The sequence below is a fragment of the Cicer arietinum genome, chromosome 5, assembly GCF_000331145.2.
Source record: "Cicer arietinum cultivar CDC Frontier isolate Library 1 chromosome 5, Cicar.CDCFrontier_v2.0, whole genome shotgun sequence".
NCBI lineage: Eukaryota > Viridiplantae > Streptophyta > Magnoliopsida > Fabales > Fabaceae > Cicer > Cicer arietinum.
In genome coordinates, this window is record NC_021164.2 from 63,902,803 (window position 1) to 63,922,114 (window position 19,312).

Consider the following 19,312-nt stretch of genomic DNA (forward strand, 5'->3'; position numbering starts at 1 on the left):
CTTATACGAAGGGAAGAAAAGGCCATCCATATGAATCATGACTAGATAAAAAATACTATTTTTAATAACATCAAAACAATATTTTTTTTATAAACAAATTAAAGAATGAAAAATTATTATTATTATTATTATTATTATTATTATTATTATTAACGCTCGTACTAATAATCATTTTATAACTATCTTATACAGATTTTAAACTTTTCTTATATAATACAGTATTATGTTTTTACCAATATACTAACACCTTAGAAAGAATAACATTATTGATATTTTATATTGTATTTTGATAAATATTAATAATAAAAGATAAATAAATTAGTCATTGAATTTTTAAACATCAATTAAAGTAATCTCTAATTGTTGTAAATTGGTAAATAGATTTTTGAATTTATAAAATATAATTCAAAATAATTATTATCTTAATATATTAAATTGATCTCAGATCAACATTACTTAATTTATCTATAAAATTTAGGTATCTTAAATATTAATTATTTTAGTAATTAGTCGTCGCACAATTGTAATTACTAGTTTTTTTATCTATAGGTTTAATTTTATTAACAAATTAATCAATGATAAATTAACATTGATGTAAAACTAATGTGAAATATAACATGTGACATATGTAAAATAGTAATCGTTGAAACGGAAATATTTAAGAGTGTTATCTTTAGTAATTTATTTTATTCGCTGTATGACAAAAGCATATGCCAGTTGTTTTCGGTGCACATTTCATTGTCACAGCTCGTCGTGTTATGGTTGTTGTACCTTCAAAATAAAACTATATATGGACTATTAATATTACATACTGACACTTTCCTCAAATCCACCATTTATTTGGCAGGTTATGACAAGTGCAGCTTCATGTTGACTTAGTTGATGCCGGATTTCATACGGTGGAATGAATGCTTGCCAGTAACAGGGATTTGTGTGATGTTTTTGTTTTTGATCAAATGGACAGTGATCTATCCTTAGTTTAGCCATGAATTAAGTTTGCTTATAATAAATTAATGTTGACTATGTTGATTTCTTTCTATAATATAGCCATTTGAATACTTGTTAGATATTGAAAACCTCTCCTTCCGACATGAATTTTTTATGTAACAACAAATCCCTTCTTAGTGACATTATTGGAGTTACCTGGATGTCGATTTTTATAGGAATATCTATAGTTGCAATTTATGAATTGTACTTCAGTATGGTTTTAAATTGAGTTAAGGTCGCGAATGCGGTTATGTTTATTGCAGTCGTAGTAATTGTAATGACGTATTGCACTTATTGTTTGCGAGCAATTTTTTCAACTATATCTCTTTCTTTAAAAAATTAATTTTAATATATTTTAGTTTGAAACTAACTTAACAAAATTATTAAGTTTGCAATGCAGTCATGCAATCAAGTGAAACAATTTTTTTTTCTCATCCTAAAAATGCGATTATGTATTCATTCTTTTCTTTTAATAAATAAATAAAATATTATAAAAATAACAAAAAAAATTAAATCAACAAAATATATATTAAAATTAATATGATTGAATAATATTCAATATTATAGATAAAACAAAAAATTATTCAAGATATTCCGACCTGCCGGATTCGAACCAGCGACCTAAGGATGGCTATTTGGCTTGTTACCAACTACAGTCCTCCGCTCTACCAACTGAGCTAAGGTCGGTTGTGATAATTTGATAACGGAATCATAATAAGTTAGTATCAAACAAGATAAAGTAAAATACTTTTGATGTGTAAATATATATTTAACACGTGTTGTGGTGCTCAAAAGTTGGAACAGGTGTATGTATTGAATTGAATGGTATTCTGTCTCATCGTTTAGCATATCCAAAAATTAGCGTATAATAAATATCTTCTCACTAATTCATACCGACGTAAGTAATTACTTAAGCTTTAAATTTTTATTTATTGTCGTTCTTTAAAGGGTTCAGTTTAAGGAGTAAGTTAAGACACGTCATTTGTTTTTATTTATCATTAGGCTATGATTTAAAAAATAAATAACATCGATTAATTTTTTTTTTGTTGACAAAAATTTAAGACGAAAGAAATGGTAACGAAATATGAAAAATTATATATCCGTTGCTTTTCACTTTTTCAATGAAAACGCACAAGTTATTTATGTTTATACAATTATACTATATTATCTCCTGTTTTAATTTACTTTTAATAAACACCAATATGATTAGCTTAAACGAGCGTATGTGTTGAATAATCTTTTAACTACTTTGGTTGAAACAACTTAGTATAAGACGAGGACATTATTTCCAATAATAAAAAAATCACAAGTATCAATTTTAGTTTTGATGAGTTATAGATAGAAAAATAATTGAATTTTATGAAACTAGAAAAATGTAAGTCCAATAGTTATAAAACTGATGGTTTAATCGGAACAACCATACTTTCATGGTCCATGACGGTAAATCTAAGAAAAGGCAACTAATTGGTCATTTAACTACCAATCTTCCTAACAAGTGGTGCAATTGCGGATAATATCAGGCTATACACATGTCTTGTTCACATGTGATAACAATATGTTTTAACATAAAATATGATTTTTTTACGCTTATATTACAAGGTGGAAATAATACAAAAAATCTACAATGAAACGTTCAAACTTATACTAAACAAATGATATTGGTCTAATATAAAGATGTCAGGGTGTGACACAGTCATCAAATTTAGAGTCAAGAAAGATTGCTCAAAGAATAAGCGTATTAGAACAAAAATGGACACCACATAAAGAATTACAAGAAAGTACAGATTATGTTGAGTTATTGGTTTTAATAAGAAACATTGTTCGAACACTACTAACACATCTATTTAACCGAATTAATTTTGTATTTTTTTCATAATTAGTTTGATTTTATTAATATAATTTAATTTTTTTATTATATTATATTTATTAAAGTTACCTATACGAGCACAATTTTACTTTGAGTAATTGGTATAAACTTTAAAATTCATCAATTCAATTGTGATGTCAAAAGTTCTTTTTATTCAATAGATAACTTCTACAAATTATCCTAAATTTTAAAAGTATTTCATATTCCATTAAATAATATTAAATGAGCGTATAATAAATTTATGAAAAATAAGTAAATATCATTGATCATATAACATTACTATGAGTTTCGAATTTCTATGATATTTTGTATACTTCATCAAATTTTAAATCACATACATCATTTTCATTTGACTAATTTTTATTTATATTTCAAGATAGAGATGATATTATATTATGACAATAATCAATTGTTGAATTAATGTAATTCAATATTTATAATCAAGTCTCTTCCTTAACTCTTTAATTCAACATTTAGTTTTTAAATTCACATCATATGCACTATTCAATAATGTTTATAATTGATACAAATTTTACAAAATTTATTTGAGTGTTAGAAAAAAAATTATACTATATAGACTTTCTTTATAAATTTTAAAATTATTCTATAATTATAAAATTATTCGATATGTTATTAAGATGTGTCAATATGAATGTTTTAAACTTTTTATTAAATGAGACAATATTTTATTAAATGACTTAATTTTATGTGTTTTAATAATATATTAAATAATTTTAAATTTGTATAAAATTTAAAAAAATAATATATATATAATGGAAACTTTCGATTCAACTATCCATTTTGTAAAATATGATTTAGATAAAATATTATTGATTGATACAAAAATAGTACTCAAATGTTACACCATTGTATATATATATCACGCTTTAAAAATTATGAGGATCATGCTTTTAATAAATATTAATAAATTTATGTTTAATTTTATGATTTAATATATATAATATTATTAATATCAAGTAGTTGACTCAAGTGGTCAATAAACTTCTATTAATAATCAATCATTTGTAACATATAATTTTTTTTTTCTTTCTTTTCTAGTCTCTGGAGTTATTTTAGAGGGGAAATCATCTCTATTTTAGTTTTCAAATACTCTTTGAGTTCTATAATAATTGTCACATTTATAAGAAAAAACTGTCTTAAAATAATTGTCATATTTTATTTCAGATGCACCTTTAATTTATTTTTATTAATTATATCATCTAATTAATATTATATGCATCACTTCAATTTATTATTTATCCACTTTACATTTACGATAATTAGAATCAATCAATAATTTACAAGAATACTTTAACAAAATTATTTTTCTATATCCCTTCATTTATATACATTCTTAATTTATGTTATCAAATAATCAAATACAACAATAATTTTGGGGCGAAGGAAATAACTGAGAATTTCCTCTTTTGTGTATACTACCAGCATTGTGAATCTAAAGATTGCTTGAAAACTTTAAATTTTCCTTTTGGGTGTTAATAACTAATGTTGTTATACTAGTAGTAGATACTACCTGTATTCAAAGGTTTCAACTTCACAAACTCCTTTAAATTTAAAAATAAAATAACTTCAGACATGTTGCATTTGGAAGCCAAATCCACGTACCATAATAATTGAAGAAATAAATTAATTCCCAGCCCACAACTAAATGCATAAAAGGTCAAGACATTACCGACTAAAGCTTTGTCCTTATATTAATCAATACTCAAGTGTTATTTGGTTTCATTCAGAAGTGTGTAATAATTTGATTTTTTGTCAAATAACAATTTAACGATGAAAGAGACTAGTGAATCACCCGACTAAAATAAAACCAAATTCGCTTTCTTCATACATTCTAGACCTACAAAATTACTACCTACTACACATTCCAATGGATAAAATCTCTGGTCATTATAATTAATGTGATTATTACTGAAAAAAAAAATACTATAGGATGGGCTTCTTAAACTAAACTGTATAAGTTGTTATTGTCGTCGACATCGTTAGCTAAAAGATGTTTTTGGCGTTTTATAGCATCAATCCGTTGTATCTTTTGTTCACGGGTTGGATTAAATTATATTTGGGCCAATTGTTAATTTCAGCCCACATGTAAAACGCTTGGACAGAGTATTACTTTGGTGGATGTTATTCTGGTCCTCACAATTTTTGGCATTTTATCAAATTTTATAGGATAATGAAAAAACTCAATTTGATAGTAAAAAATTGAGATTAATGATTCATCAGAAGCTTTAATTGGATAGTGCTTTTTACACATTTTAAATAAACATTAGGATGCACGAACAACTACCATTATTTTAAGTGAACTTATTTTCTTTTCCATATTTTCTCAAAAGTCCTCAATTTTTATTAGGATTAATCAATTTTGAGTTGTATTTTACATATATAGATTGAACAAAATACTATATATTTGAGAATATAGAGAGACGAGAGAAGAAATCACTTTAGGATGTGTTTGACCAATCCACATCCTTATTTTAAGGATTACTTTCACCACTCTAACATTAATTTAAATGTGTGCAACCAGAAAAATGTGGCAAAATTGTACCAGTTTTTTGTAGAATTATTAGTCCTCTTTATTTATTAATGCGGTCATTTATCTTTATAAACAACAACAATGTTGGACGTTTAATAATTTTTTGTTTAAAATTGTGGAAATATTACATTCTATTGACTTTTTTTACCAGATCTTTTGACCTTCTTTTGGAATGTATGTATTATTATATTTTTACTTGAAATTTTTGTGTGATTTTGGCCTTGTTCCATAACTTAGATATCATCTTGGTTGATACTCTATGAATGGACGAATTCTAGTTTACATTTTAATAGGACCATAATTGCATCAAAATTCTAAATATTTATTATCCAAACAAAATAATTCATATAAAATAATTTGAACCACCTTAAAATATTACACTCTCTCATAAAATTATCTAATCTAAATACGACTTAATTCGATGCATAAATCATACTCCATCCATCTCAAATTATAAGCAAAAATTAGTAAAAGAAAATTGATGTATTTGATTCAAAATTTAAATCAAATACGTTCATTTTTATAAACATATTTTTACTTATTTGGGAAACGAATGACAATACTACATTAGTCTCGATTATCCTTGTGTTGGGAGAATTTTCATGTTTCGTACGAAGTCAAATAAAATGATATCCTTAAGTGTTGTAAATATTTTTTTTTGGTAGAATAAATTTAAATAAGTGACGAAATAATATATATAAATTTGCAATCTATCTTTTTACCATCAGACAAAACTACTAAAAATCATAATAATCATTGTAAAATCTTTATGCAACATGTTACACAATAGTCTACATTATGTGTTTATTATAAAATCTTACTTACACGTACAAACATAGGTATAAAACTTAATTAGATGAATTATAACAAATTATTTAAACATGAATCGTAAAAGCACATGACATGTATACAAGTCAAGAAAATTGAGGGCTTGGGGTGGTAGATATATACTATCTAGTAGCTTATAAGGAAAAAGTTACCAAAAGTACATCGAAACATAAAGTGTTAATGTTTCGTCGGAACCAAAACTTAATAAAAACCAAGTTAAAATTTAAACACTTGACAAACCCTTAGAATTTATAATATTTTTTTGGTAATAGAATTTATAATATGTTTTGGCCTTTTGGGAACATGTAGTTTCTCAAACGTGAAAAGGGATATACCATTTGAAAATAAGTAGCGGTTTTGGCCATGAACCACTACTTTTGTTTTTTTGGTTTTACCATAAACCACTACTTTATGGGGGTACAAATAGTGATTTCGATCGTGAACTACTACACAAATTTATGTATGAAGCTTAGTAAGTTACAAAAGCTAAAAATTCCACGGTGGTGATGGATTCAAACCACAGCTAAATGTCCATACAGATTTCTTTCTTCATACAATAGTGTAGCAACTTTGTGTTGAATTGCAACCGTTTTAGTATCACATACCATATAAATTTGGCCTAATGATAGATTATTTTTTTAAGCAAATGCTAATCTATGCTTAATAATACATTTTAAGATATCAACAGTAGAAATTTTATCTTATAATTTATATATTCAACTCCTTCGATATTTAAAAATTATTCTTTGTCAACAAAAAAATAATATTGAAATCCTTGATAGATATCTTTTGAGGGAACATATTAGCAAAAACTTTTCAAAAGCCATTCAAAATCTGCCATTCCATTCAATGATGAACGTAGGTTTTTCAAGCATCAAACACTAGTCAGCATAATATGCTTTGGAATGCGCACACACTTAAACTAATGCTTGAAATACTCACTCTATAGCATATAAGAAAAAAAATTAAAATTATTTGGAGTGTGTTTGGATTCACGATTAAATTCATAATATTTTTTGTAATGCAAATTGAACATAATTTTATAAAGTTATAAATTGTAGTTTTTATGTAAATATGAGTTTCAAACAGATTTTAAATCTTAAAAAATATATCAAATTTTATTGATTAATTTGTTTATTTCATAGAAAGTATTAAATAATATAGTTGTGAATACATACGCAATCAAGTCTATTTTTTACCCCCAATAAAGACCAAAATGTTGGTTCTGCCTTTAAGCATAAAAACCATAAACTTGATTCGATTACAAAAGAAAAGAGTAATAATGTTAAGCAGAAAGTGTAAAAATAGATTAAAGCATGATCACATGTGCAGATTTAGGAATAAGGATTAGGATTGCTCCTTTCATCACGGGTGGAACAGCACAAGTTGTCACAACATGTTAAAAATGTCCTCTAGTACATCACCGCTTTTTTCTTGATTCCACTTGTTTATGAAAAAAATCAAATAATCTTCGACACAAAAACTTGCCCCCACCCTCCTTTTTTTCTGGCCTACCTTGTTTCAGACTCATCAACTTTGCCTTTGAATCCAAACAAAAACTTCACTCTGCCCATTGCGTCTGTGTGTGCCCCACCTATATATCCATGAAGCATTTTTTACGTAGTATTTTAGCTCTTCAAATTATATATTGGTTTTACATATTGAATAACATTGTTATTTTAGTATTTAATTTGACAAGTTTTTATATTTGTCGATCGTGATGTAGTATGAGGTTATCCAAGTTAATATGTAAATATTTTATTAATTTTGACAAAAATTACTAATAAAATATTTTAATGGAGGAATTAAATTGATTTATGTTCTTTAATTTAAAAAATCAATCTTTACATTTCATGGAATAAAATGAAGCAAGTTTTAAAGTGAGGTTTTTTCTTTTAATATTCCAATTTTTTTAAAAACTTATCAATTTATTACTTTTTGAAAATTATATATCAAACTATCTCTTTTATTTAAAAATCGTCATTTGCAAAAGCGACTTCCTTAAAAAAGTCTGAGTTTGCAATAACGATTTATTTAAAAAAAATTTATTTATTTTTTTTAGACTTTTATGTATCTTTGAAAAATCGTCATTCTCAAATGTCATTTGATGCTATCAAAGAAAAAAAAAACAAAATAATCTTTAAGCAAATTGTCATTGTAAACTCAGATTTATTTGAGGAAGTCATATTTACAAAATACACCTTCTAACTAAGTAAAAAAAATGCAGTTTGATATATAACTTTCTAAAAGGAGTCCATTGATATTTTTATAAAAAAATTAGGTTTTGAAAAAAAAAACTCTAAAGTGAGGTTACTTTGACAAGTGATTTACTATAAGTTGATATTGAAAATTATTCAAATTATTAATAAAAATAAATATTATTTCCTTATTTTAAAGTTGATTGATATTTAGATAATAAAGCAAATGATAAAGAAAAGGCTTAATTGCAGTTTTGGTCCTCCTATTTTAGCTGAATCGCGAAAGTAGTCAATCCATTTTGTTTCTCCCCAGTTTTGGTTCCCAAACAGAATTTTAGTCCAAAATTTGATGAAATTTTATTTTTTAAAGCTGTACTACACCATTTGTGGTCATATATTTCAGGTATAATTGTTGCAAATGAGATTTGAGCCACTGTATGACTTAAATAAATGCAAAAAAAGTGAAATTTCATCAAATTTTGGACCAAAATTCTGCTTGGAGGACCAAAATTGGGGAGAAATAAAATGGGAGACTACTTTCGCGATTCAGTTAAAATAGGGAGATCAAAACTACAATTAAGCCTAAAGAAAACGAATTCCTGAAAACAATCATGATTAGAGTATGGATTATTTTATAAATATTGGTGAGCAGTAAATTATATGTTATGTTAGTTGATCGAAAAAGTTACCTTGAAACGATGAATTTGTCCATGTAAAAGTATTTGGAAGTCAATGATTAAGAAAAACATTGAATAAAATAAATTCCCATTTGCAGTATTGTGAGTTAGATTGATTGATTGCTGCAACCCGGTCCGTGAATATGACTCACGAGAAAGATGTATGAAAGTTGGAAGATTTGTTGAGCATATAAGGATCCTCACTCCTCCAATTATTTTGAGAAGCACAACACACTATGGCTAACTATGCTATACCCTATGTGTTGATACTTCTCTTGAACTTGAGTACTATACTCAATGTCCTTGCTTGTCCTTATTGTCCATACCCTTCTCCTAAACCCCCAAAACACCATCCTCCTATTGTTAAGCCACCACCAGTTCACAAACCTCCTAAACCAACACCTTGTCCTCCCCCATCATCATCACCTAAACCACCTCATGTTCCAAAACCACCCATTGTGAAACCACCAATCGTGAAACCACCGATCGTGAAACCACCGATCGTGAAACCACCGATCGTGAAACCACCGATCGTGAAACCACCGGTCGTGAAACCACCGGTCGTGAAACCACCGGTCGTGAAACCACCGGTCGTGAAACCACCGGTCGTGAAACCACCGGTCGTGAAACCACCAATTGTGAAACCACCAATTGTGAAACCACCCATTGTGAAACCACCCATTGTGAAACCACCCATTGTGAAACCACCGATCGTGAAACCACCTATTGTGAAACCACCCATTGTGAAACCACCCATTGTGAAACCACCTATTGTGAAACCACCCATTGTGAAACCACCCATTGTAAAACCACCAATTGTGAAACCACCCATTGTAAAACCACCAATTGTGAAACCACCCATTGTAAAACCACCAATTGTGAAACCACCCATCGTGAAACCACCAATTGTGAACCCACCGATTGTGAAACCACCACCACATGTTCCACTACCTCCAACTGTACCACCAACACCAACACCACCAGTGATAACTCCACCAACACCAACACCACCTATTGTGACACCACCAACACCAACACCACCAGTGATTACACCACCAACACCACCAGTGGTTACTCCACCAACACCAACACCACCAGTGGTAACTCCACCAATACCAACACCACCAGTGGCAACTCCACCAACACCAACACCACCAGTGGTTACTCCACCAACACCAACACCTGTACCATGTCCGCCACCAGCACCAGCACCAGCACCACCACCAGAACAACAAAGTTGTCCAATAGATGTATTGAAGTTGGGTGCATGTGTTGATGTGCTTGGTGGTCTAATACATATTGGAATAGGTGGTAGTAGTGCTAAACAAACATGTTGTCCATTGCTTCAAGGACTTGTGGATTTGGATGCTGCTCTTTGTCTATGCACTTCCATTAAACTTAAGCTTCTTAATATCAACCTTGTTATCCCCATTGCTCTTCAGCTTCTCATTGACTGTGGCAAAAATCCACCTGAAGGATTTAAGTGTGCATCCTAATTATCATATATATTTATCTTTTTGAGGTAATTCATTTATTCCACTTTATATACTTTTCTATTCAAATCCTACCCAGCTTCTAATTTCATTCAAACTTGGAAATCTTTCTAAGCTCATTATATCATCAAACTCCACTTCTAAAATACAATGTAGTTCATCATTACAATTTGCCTAAAATATAAGAACATGCATCACATTTCATTTATTATTTCTCCATCTTACATTTACGTGTAAAATGCTCACATGCATCAATAAAAGTTAGTTCAGCTGGTAAGGTCGTAGGTTCAACTCCTTTAGAACATAAGCGATCTAAATTTTATTTATACGTGATTATTTATCGTCTAATGTTTACAGGAATTGCATGAATTAATTAAAGCTTGCTTGGAATAAGGTTAACAAGATGAAAGAGATGTAGTCTCGTTCAAGTTGTTGGATACCAGAAATTAAGGCGAAGAACATAGTAGTATAATAGTAGTATTAGTAGATGGTGATGGGGAAGAATATAAAATTTTCTGATCTTCACCAAGTTAGTAGTCATGGTCATGCATTAATTATGACATACCTTTTTTATTTTTAATTTAAAATTATATTTTGTTTTTGTCTCTTTGTTTCATTGCGTGTGTGGCGCTGTGTGCATGTCAGCGTTTGTAACTTCACCCGTGAGTACCTTGGCGTTCATATTTAGTATATTTTTCTTCATCTTATATCTTATGTTACACGTTTCTTTTAGTAATTTCCACTTCATTTTATGATCTTATAATCTCTTATTCGTACACTCAATTATTCACTTCAAATCTCAATGTTACTATTTCATATACGAAGATTGAGTGTGATGGGTGTATTTGTTTGGTTAGCATATTTTACTTTTAGTTTTGAGACATGTGTACGTACATGTTCTTTTTAATCTTCTAAAGGAGATCATAAAACTTGGCATATACTAGTGCACAGCGCGTATATTATTTTTATTCAACAAATAACATACGACTATTATTCATTGTGGATATTCATAAATATAAATAATAGTCGTATATCATTTTTATTGAACAAGTAACATACGACTATTTACTACTATTATTCATGTTTGTGAATATCTATTATCATTCCTAAATATAAATCTAAAAATAGGGTGATGTATTAGTAAAATAATATATTTTAACTGTATCTCAAGATAAAACTGTTTTAACTGTAGTGCATATTAATTTTTCAAATTCATATATAATATGATAAGCAGAAATTCTAATTGATCCTTCAAGCATTCGTGTGTATATCTAAATCATTTCTAAATGTGTCTAACTACTTTATAAAATAATTATTTTGTCTTTAATATTTTATCCTTCCATTCCATAGGCATAAACTATTGTTTATATAAAGTGTAAGGAATAACTGACACGACACATTAACTAAACAAGGATATATAATGTCAATTGCCACGTAAATTACTTACTCCACTACTATAAAAAAATAATTAATGACTAAAATTATAATTGAAAAAATAATATTTATTCTTAATTTCTATTTTTCTAAATTTAACGAATGAATTACTGATCAAGAGATATCATTTACACTTTTTTTAAAAAATTCTCTCACTAATCAATTTTCTAATTGCACGATATTCAAATATAAGTTGAAATATATTCTTGCTAGGTGCACACTTTGTGCTTAGTCAGTCTTTGATATATTCTTTTGGTTTTTCTCAAAACAAAAAGTTCATGTATATTCTGTCAAAGAAACGGTTAAGATTGCCTAAATGACGAATGTTTAGTCTTTGAATCACACAAAGGATAAATTTGTGAATGAGTTTAATTACTATGTATTTACAGTGTAAATATTTTTGTGTCGTCGATTTATCATAATTATTCATAGTTGTGATTTTTGATATACTTATTATAAAAGTTAAATATTTTTATTGATTCGATGATTGAAATTATGTAAACTTTGACACTTTAACATGTGTGTATAAATTAAATTATTTGAATTAGGGATTGGCATATTGAGACATTAATATGTGCATTTGAAATTTTGAATATTCTGTTAGTCAAAATAAGAGACACACGCATGACAAAATAAACTATCATATTCTTTCACAGTTAATTGTTTGAATAGATTATATTGAATTTGGAAATAAAATTTTGAAAGACAATGTAAAATAAAAATTACTCTGTTTTAAAATGTAAGTATTGGTATATGAGTAGGAGTGAGAATAGGCTATACCATTTGTTATGGGCTTATGGTCTCACGTATTTGTGGTTTTGTCTAATCTTTTTACTAAAAAAGTTAAGTTTAAACTTTTTATAAAGTCTATTAATTTAAATAAACAAGACTCGCACTTACAAAAAAGTCTATTAGACCTATATATATATATATATTATTTTTTATTAATATTAGTATTTGTTAATTATGGATTCATTTTGTTTATTTATTTATTTGGAAGATTGCTGAATAGAGATATTGTTGTTTTAAAATTTTCTAAAGTGTTTTAAATCACTATCCTTTATGAGAGGACGAGAAACATATGACAGAAATTTAAGACTTTAAATATGAGCTGAATAAATAAAAGAGAAAATATAGAAGATGACATACACAACTTTATATTGGTTCATCCAATGAAGGTTACGTTCAGTCCTCACACACTTGTGAGTTTTTTTACTAAGGATCAAATAGATTAACATCTTACAGGGGTTAGTTACACTTCGTGTATTCTTTAGCCTCACCAAGCTTACAACTTTGTTTCTTACAAGTTTCAACTATTTTCAAGTGTAACTCACTTGTAAATTACACAGTGATATGAGTATGATATTTCTCTTTAGTTAACACTTTTTAAAGGATATTTCAAATATATAGTGTAATATAGAAAGTATAAAGAGATGATGGAAATTGCTTTTGATAGCTTTTAGAATTTTTTTTTTTTATGTATAGTTGTTGTGTATTTGACGATGAAGAGCTCCCTTCTTTTTATAGAGATTTTGTGACGCTCTATCCATGTGTCAAAATACTTTATGACCGTTGGGGACTTAATCAAAAAGTCCAAGGTCATTAATCATAATTACAAAAATGACATACAACTGTCATTTGGACTAATTAAGTCCATCCTCGTACATGAGGTTCAATCCTCCTAGAATCTTGGATATGAGCTGTCATTTTCCTTTTTCATTCTTCAAGACATGTAAGACTATATTTTTGTCTTGTTAACTAGTGCCTTTATGTACGTTGATGTGTTGGATCATTTTCAACATGTGAGGATGAAGTGAACTACAGATTCATCCTCTTACAGTCCATCCTCTGTCATATAAACTCTGGCCTTTGACCTCTTTCATGTAAATTGCTTTTTCTTTCATTCTAAAACTGATCATTTGTTTTCTCTTTATGACAAGAAATCATGTTTCAGTGATGTTGAATATTTTGCAACTTTGAAAGTTCATCCTCTTAAGGATTCATCCTCTTGTCTGTATATCCTCTAATTTTGAAGACTTGATGGATTGAGTCAAATTTTTCTCTTTTTTTATCTTAATGATGAGTAACCTGTTTTCAAATATGAATTCACTCAAAAGTACATATTAGTCATTAACCACAATCATAATCTTTTAAATAATTTTATCATCATTAAAATAATTTGAGAGGGATTTTGTCTCAACAATACCTACTTGATATCGTAGTGATCTTTGGGGTTAAAAAAATTAGACTCCAAAACAACGGAGCGGAAAAGACTGAAAATTATTTACATTGTACCCCACATTTGTACATATACTCCTATAAATTTTTAAAAATGCTGAATATGTTTTTGAATTTTTTTTTACTATTTTATCAACTTAAAAGGTTTCTACGAGAGAACTTTTTTAAAGTTTTCTCCGGTACTAATTTTTTTAAAAATAAAATAAAAAATTTAGTGTGTACTGGAAAACTTGTGAAAAAGTTTTGCGGTAAACAATATATTTTATTTTATTTAAAAAAATAAACTTCTCTCTCAGAAAGCTTGGAAAAAGTTTTTCTGTAGTGTAACTACTTTACCGGAAAACTTGGAAAATGTTTTTCGAAGTGTAACTCCTTTACCGGAAAATTTGTAAAAAGTTTTCGGAATATATGTTGTGTACTGGAAAACTTATAAAAAGTTTTTCCATAAAATTAGATGTTTTTTTTTTTACAAATTTTAAAATTTATACGAGGGCAAAAATATTATTTCCTTGCATTTATGGGAGTGTAAAAGTAAAATATGTGAGTGATAGGGTAAAATTTTCTATAAAGACTGAGGCACAAGTACGTCCTTGTGCGCATAGACAAAAGGAGATCCATTTTCGTAAATTGGACTTAGAAAGTTGGATTTCTTACACCTCAATAATTCATGTATCTCTATTTAAAAAAAATTAAGTTTGAAATGCCTAAATTAGCTTTAAGTAAACTCTAAATATTAAAAAGTATCATTATACTCGGACAATTTATATTTCTTCATCAGAAATTTTAGAAGGAACTAAATTTCCAGTAGTCATTTTCAATAACGGAAATTTCATCAAAAATGAAATTTCTAGGAGGTTCATCCGAAAATTTGAAATTTCCGGTAGTTTATTTTCAATACCGAAAATATCAAATTTTCGAGTGAAACTCCCGGAAATTTCATTTTTTAAAATTTCCCTTATTGACTCCTAACCACCAGAATTTCAAATTTCCGGGAAGTTCCCCGGAAATTTCATTTCTCGTTGAATTTTTTAGAATAATATTTTTTTTAAAATATTTTTTTGAGGACCACAACAAGTAATGGTAACAACTACTCGATTTTGTCGATCAATCTCTCTTGCCTATAATATTACACCTTTTCGTGACTAAATTTTTTTATTAGTTGTGAATGCTTCAGTTAAATCTATACATAATGATTATGTTTTTTCTATCCCTATTAAAAAAAAAAGTAAAAAAATTCAAAACAAAAAGTACATGCCGAATTTTTAAAATTTATGGTAAACAAGTTGTATAATCGTAAATTTTAAAAATAAAATTTATGTAGTTATAAATTGTGTATATCGAATTTTTATGCGATTTTTTTTTTATTTTGATTGAGTGGGTTAGATTTTATAATTTTTTTTTATCATTTATTAATTAAAAATTAAAAATATACATTTTAGATTTTTAATAATTGTATATCTAATAAGAAGTATGAAATCCAGCTTTCTTGAACTTAAAGAACCACCCAAGAGGTGGTAAAATGAATGTATGGGATGAATTTTGATTTAGATGATAATAGATATTGTATAAAAATAATTCATTAATCTATTAAAAATTATTTAAAAACTTTTAATTGAATTTATCCGTTAAAAATAAAAACCATTCAATCCATCTATTATATTATTTTAATGGATATCCACCTACTGTTTTTTATATTTTTTTTTAATATATTAACATCTATAATAATAATAACATTTTGAAATAATTTTATTTATCATTTTTAAAAACTGTTTTTTATTACTTAAAAGAATATAATTATTAGTTCTAAATAAATAAATAATAAAAAAGTTTTTTAATTACGGTTTTCTTATAAGTTAATTATTGTTTTTAATAAAACAATTTTTTATATTATTTTTTAAAAATAGTTTTCTAATATTTAAAAATAAATAATATAATTATTAATTTAATAGTAAAGTGGTGATTGAGGGTGTCCGGCGGCGGGCACGATCCATCATCTCCTTCTATTAATAAATAATAATATTTAAATTATCATTTAAATTTTAAACGAAAATAACTCATTTTAAAATAATAAATAATTCAGTTTTTTGTAAAATCAATATTTTTTTATCAAAAAATAATTATTTTTTTAAAATAAAAATAAAATCAGTTTTTAACTTTAAAATTAAATTAAATTTAAAATTAATTATTTAGAATATTATAAAAACAGTTTTTAAAATAATGTAAAAAACCTATTTTTTAAATAGTACTGAAATAATATATTTTTTGTAAAAAAGAAACATTTTTTTTGAAAAATATATTTTTGAAATAATAAATATAATTATGTAATCATATTTTCTTCAGTTTATATATTTTAAAATAAATATATGAACTCTTTGAATTGCACTAAAAAATACATGTGATTCATTGAATTTTTAAAAGAAGATTGGATGAATCAAATCCATCCATATTTTTAAATCGATGGATTGAATCAAATTCATTAACCATTTTATTGTGTAATGTATAGATTGGATGAATTTATAATTTGATGGATTGGATGAAAGATGAATAAAATGGATATTTTCCCCTACACTCAATTAAGGAATAGAAAATTCATCAAAGCTCACTTTTCGAATTTGACCTCAAACTATTTTTTTATAGCACTGCTAAAAAAGAATATACAAATGATGAAATTTAAAGCTTAATAATGCCATAAATCTCATAACTTCTTTGAGAGGAGGATCCATGTGTTTGAGACTGACCTAACTATTAAGAGTTGTATAGATTTTTTGAACTGTTATTTAATTTTTGCAATTAAACTTGTTAGGACTAAGAGGCCATCGAGTACGGGCTACAAATTGAACAAGTGAGTTCACGTAGCAGTAGAGATTTATTGGAAGTATGGAACTAAAAGGGTTTATGGAAAACATTATTAGTAATAAAAGTTGAATTTTTATTTTATTCTATTTTATAGAAATACAACAGAAAATTGAAAATATATAGCAATGAAAACATATTTAACTTTTTGTGTTCAAATTAAGGTAATCTTAACAAAAGAAATATTTGCCTTTCGTTCAAAATATCTGACCAGGCTATCAATTAATCTTTACGATATATATATATATATATATATATATATAAAAGTTATTTTGAAATATTATCTTTCATCATAATTATATTATTTACAAAAAGAAACTTTAATTATTAATTGGCTCTCTTTTAGTTTTTTCCTTCACTTTTTTCTTTTTTTCATCCATTGAAGATTGACGATTTTGAGTTATTTGTTTTGCTTAGAATTAATCATTTGCATCGTTTTTTTAAATTATTTTATTTATTTATAAATAAATAGTTTTCACCTAAATTTAACTTTTCTTTTGTGTGTTATATGTGATTTCGTCGTCTAAGTATGATATTGTTTTAATCGTCGTTTTGGTGTGATTTTGATTGTTGTATTTGTTTAATTCAAATTGATAAAATTGGCTTCGATTTTGTTTACACTAAAAAATAAACTGAATTATTATTATAGAACGGACAACATTCGAATTAAAAGTGAGTCGATGTCTAACAAGTTGAGTATGATATTAGTCGAACTAGAAAGATACTCGATGATTCTTTCTCAATTTCTAAGAGTTTAACCAAAATCATACGAGCGTTACATTAGTACTGATCAAAGTCACATGGAACAAATAATTCAACCTATCAAACTTATTTTCTTGTTTGTAACTCATGATGACAAACACAACCATTTTAAAGGGCACAATGAAAAAAAGTGTGGAACATGTGGATTTAGTGCTGGAAAACATTGCAAAATCGATGGAAAGCAAAGTACAATGTGGGATGCCATATATATATATGGGGTTTGCCGCATTTTAAATCATTACAAGCGGGTTTAACCGATTAACCACAATTAGAGCCGTGTCTTTTTAGGCCAATGGATTTGTCACTTCATTAGCCTAAGGTTCACTATTGATATAGGTACTATATTGATTAATTTGAATGAACGTGTTTGATTCCATCTTCTGAATACCGTGACATAATAATAAATAATCAACATGATCAAAATATATTCAAACTCTAATTAGATTTAAACACCTGCTAGATTAACAATTATCTACAATAATCAACATCAAACTGTCCCTACAATACACTTAACAACAAAACACATATTCTTAAACATTATGCATATTCTTAGTGACATGATCCTCTTTGTCATAAATCATTTTGAGGATCGTTTTAGGTTGGAAACTTACAGATTGAAGGCAAAATCATGTTTTGCTGGAGAACGCAATAAACGGAGCTGCGAAACTCAGAATCGAGAGATTCCAAAATGAGGTGAAAGAAAACGTTATGAAACACAAGTTAGGTTGTTGAATCTCCGAAATAGACAATGTTAAATGCGATATATGAGCACAAGTTATTGAACATAGAACTTGATAAAATTTGTGTATTGGGTTTGATGTAAAGAAAACTGAAAATTATAATTCAACAAACGAACCAAAAACAGAATGACACCACAAACTATGGATTGATAAGCCAAACATAAGGCCACAATGATTAACAACCTTGATAAGTTCATAATGAATTCTTTCAAGAACTCTATAGAGCAAAGCCTCCCAAAATAACAATATATTCAAATTTTTTTTTTTTTGCATCAATTTGGGGTTTTCCTTTTATAGTGGCACCACCTTAAAAGTTCTCTAAATTTGATCCAACTCAAATTTTTACAATTAGACCCGAATATTCTTACTAATTCAGCCTACTACTTTAATTAAAATTAATATTAAAATTTGATCACATAGATGTAGCCTTCATTCTTTAACTTCTTCAATTTGGATTACATAATTTACCATCGTTAGCTTTAATTCTTCATGAGTTGGACTTGCTTCAAATAAAGTGGCTATCAAGTTATTTAGAGACTCATTTGCCTTCTTTGACATTACTCTTGTCATTGGAGTTCAAAGACCTTGAATATTCTCTATGCTTTATTCATTGGTTATGCTTTCTATGTCCACATCAAAAATTACAAACAAATAACTTTGAAAAAGGACAACCGTAGAAAGGTC

At 27.3% G+C, this 19,312-nt stretch overlaps 2 protein-coding genes and 1 non-coding gene across 3 annotated transcripts in view; 2 read left to right on the forward strand and 1 right to left on the reverse strand.

Annotated features, from left to right (window-relative positions):
- LOC101492332 (uncharacterized) overlaps positions 1–1,148 on the forward strand; it is a 3,341-nt gene extending 2,193 nt beyond the window's left edge. Inside the window, exon 3 of the mRNA XM_004502033.4 lies at positions 848–1,148. Within this exon, the coding sequence (XP_004502090.1) occupies positions 848–879 (32 nt within the window). The 3' untranslated portion in view covers positions 880–1,148. The remainder of the gene's footprint in view (positions 1–847) is intronic.
- Positions 1,149–1,580: 432 nt separating this feature from the next.
- On the reverse strand, positions 1,581–1,674 carry TRNAY-GUA (transfer RNA tyrosine (anticodon GUA)). Its single transcript has 2 exons — positions 1,638–1,674; positions 1,581–1,616 (listed from the first exon to the last, which is right to left on the reverse strand). It is a non-coding gene; the product is annotated as a tRNA-Tyr (tRNA).
- A 7,440-nt stretch (positions 1,675–9,114) lies between these two features.
- Positions 9,115–11,308, forward strand: LOC101492998 (uncharacterized). Its single transcript, XM_004502035.4, has 2 exons — positions 9,115–10,630; positions 10,959–11,308. Exon 1 carries the CDS (start codon positions 9,345–9,347, stop codon positions 10,602–10,604), a length of 1,260 nt encoding a protein of 419 aa, XP_004502092.1. The 5' UTR covers positions 9,115–9,344; the 3' UTR covers positions 10,605–10,630; positions 10,959–11,308.
- The last annotated feature ends 8,004 nt before the right edge of the window (positions 11,309–19,312 follow it).

Bases quoted from the DNA above. Each gene is read 5' to 3' on its own strand.
- LOC101492998 (XM_004502035.4), top strand. From the start codon at position 9,345: ATGGCTAACTATGCTATACCCTATGTGTTGATACTTCTCTTGAACTTG.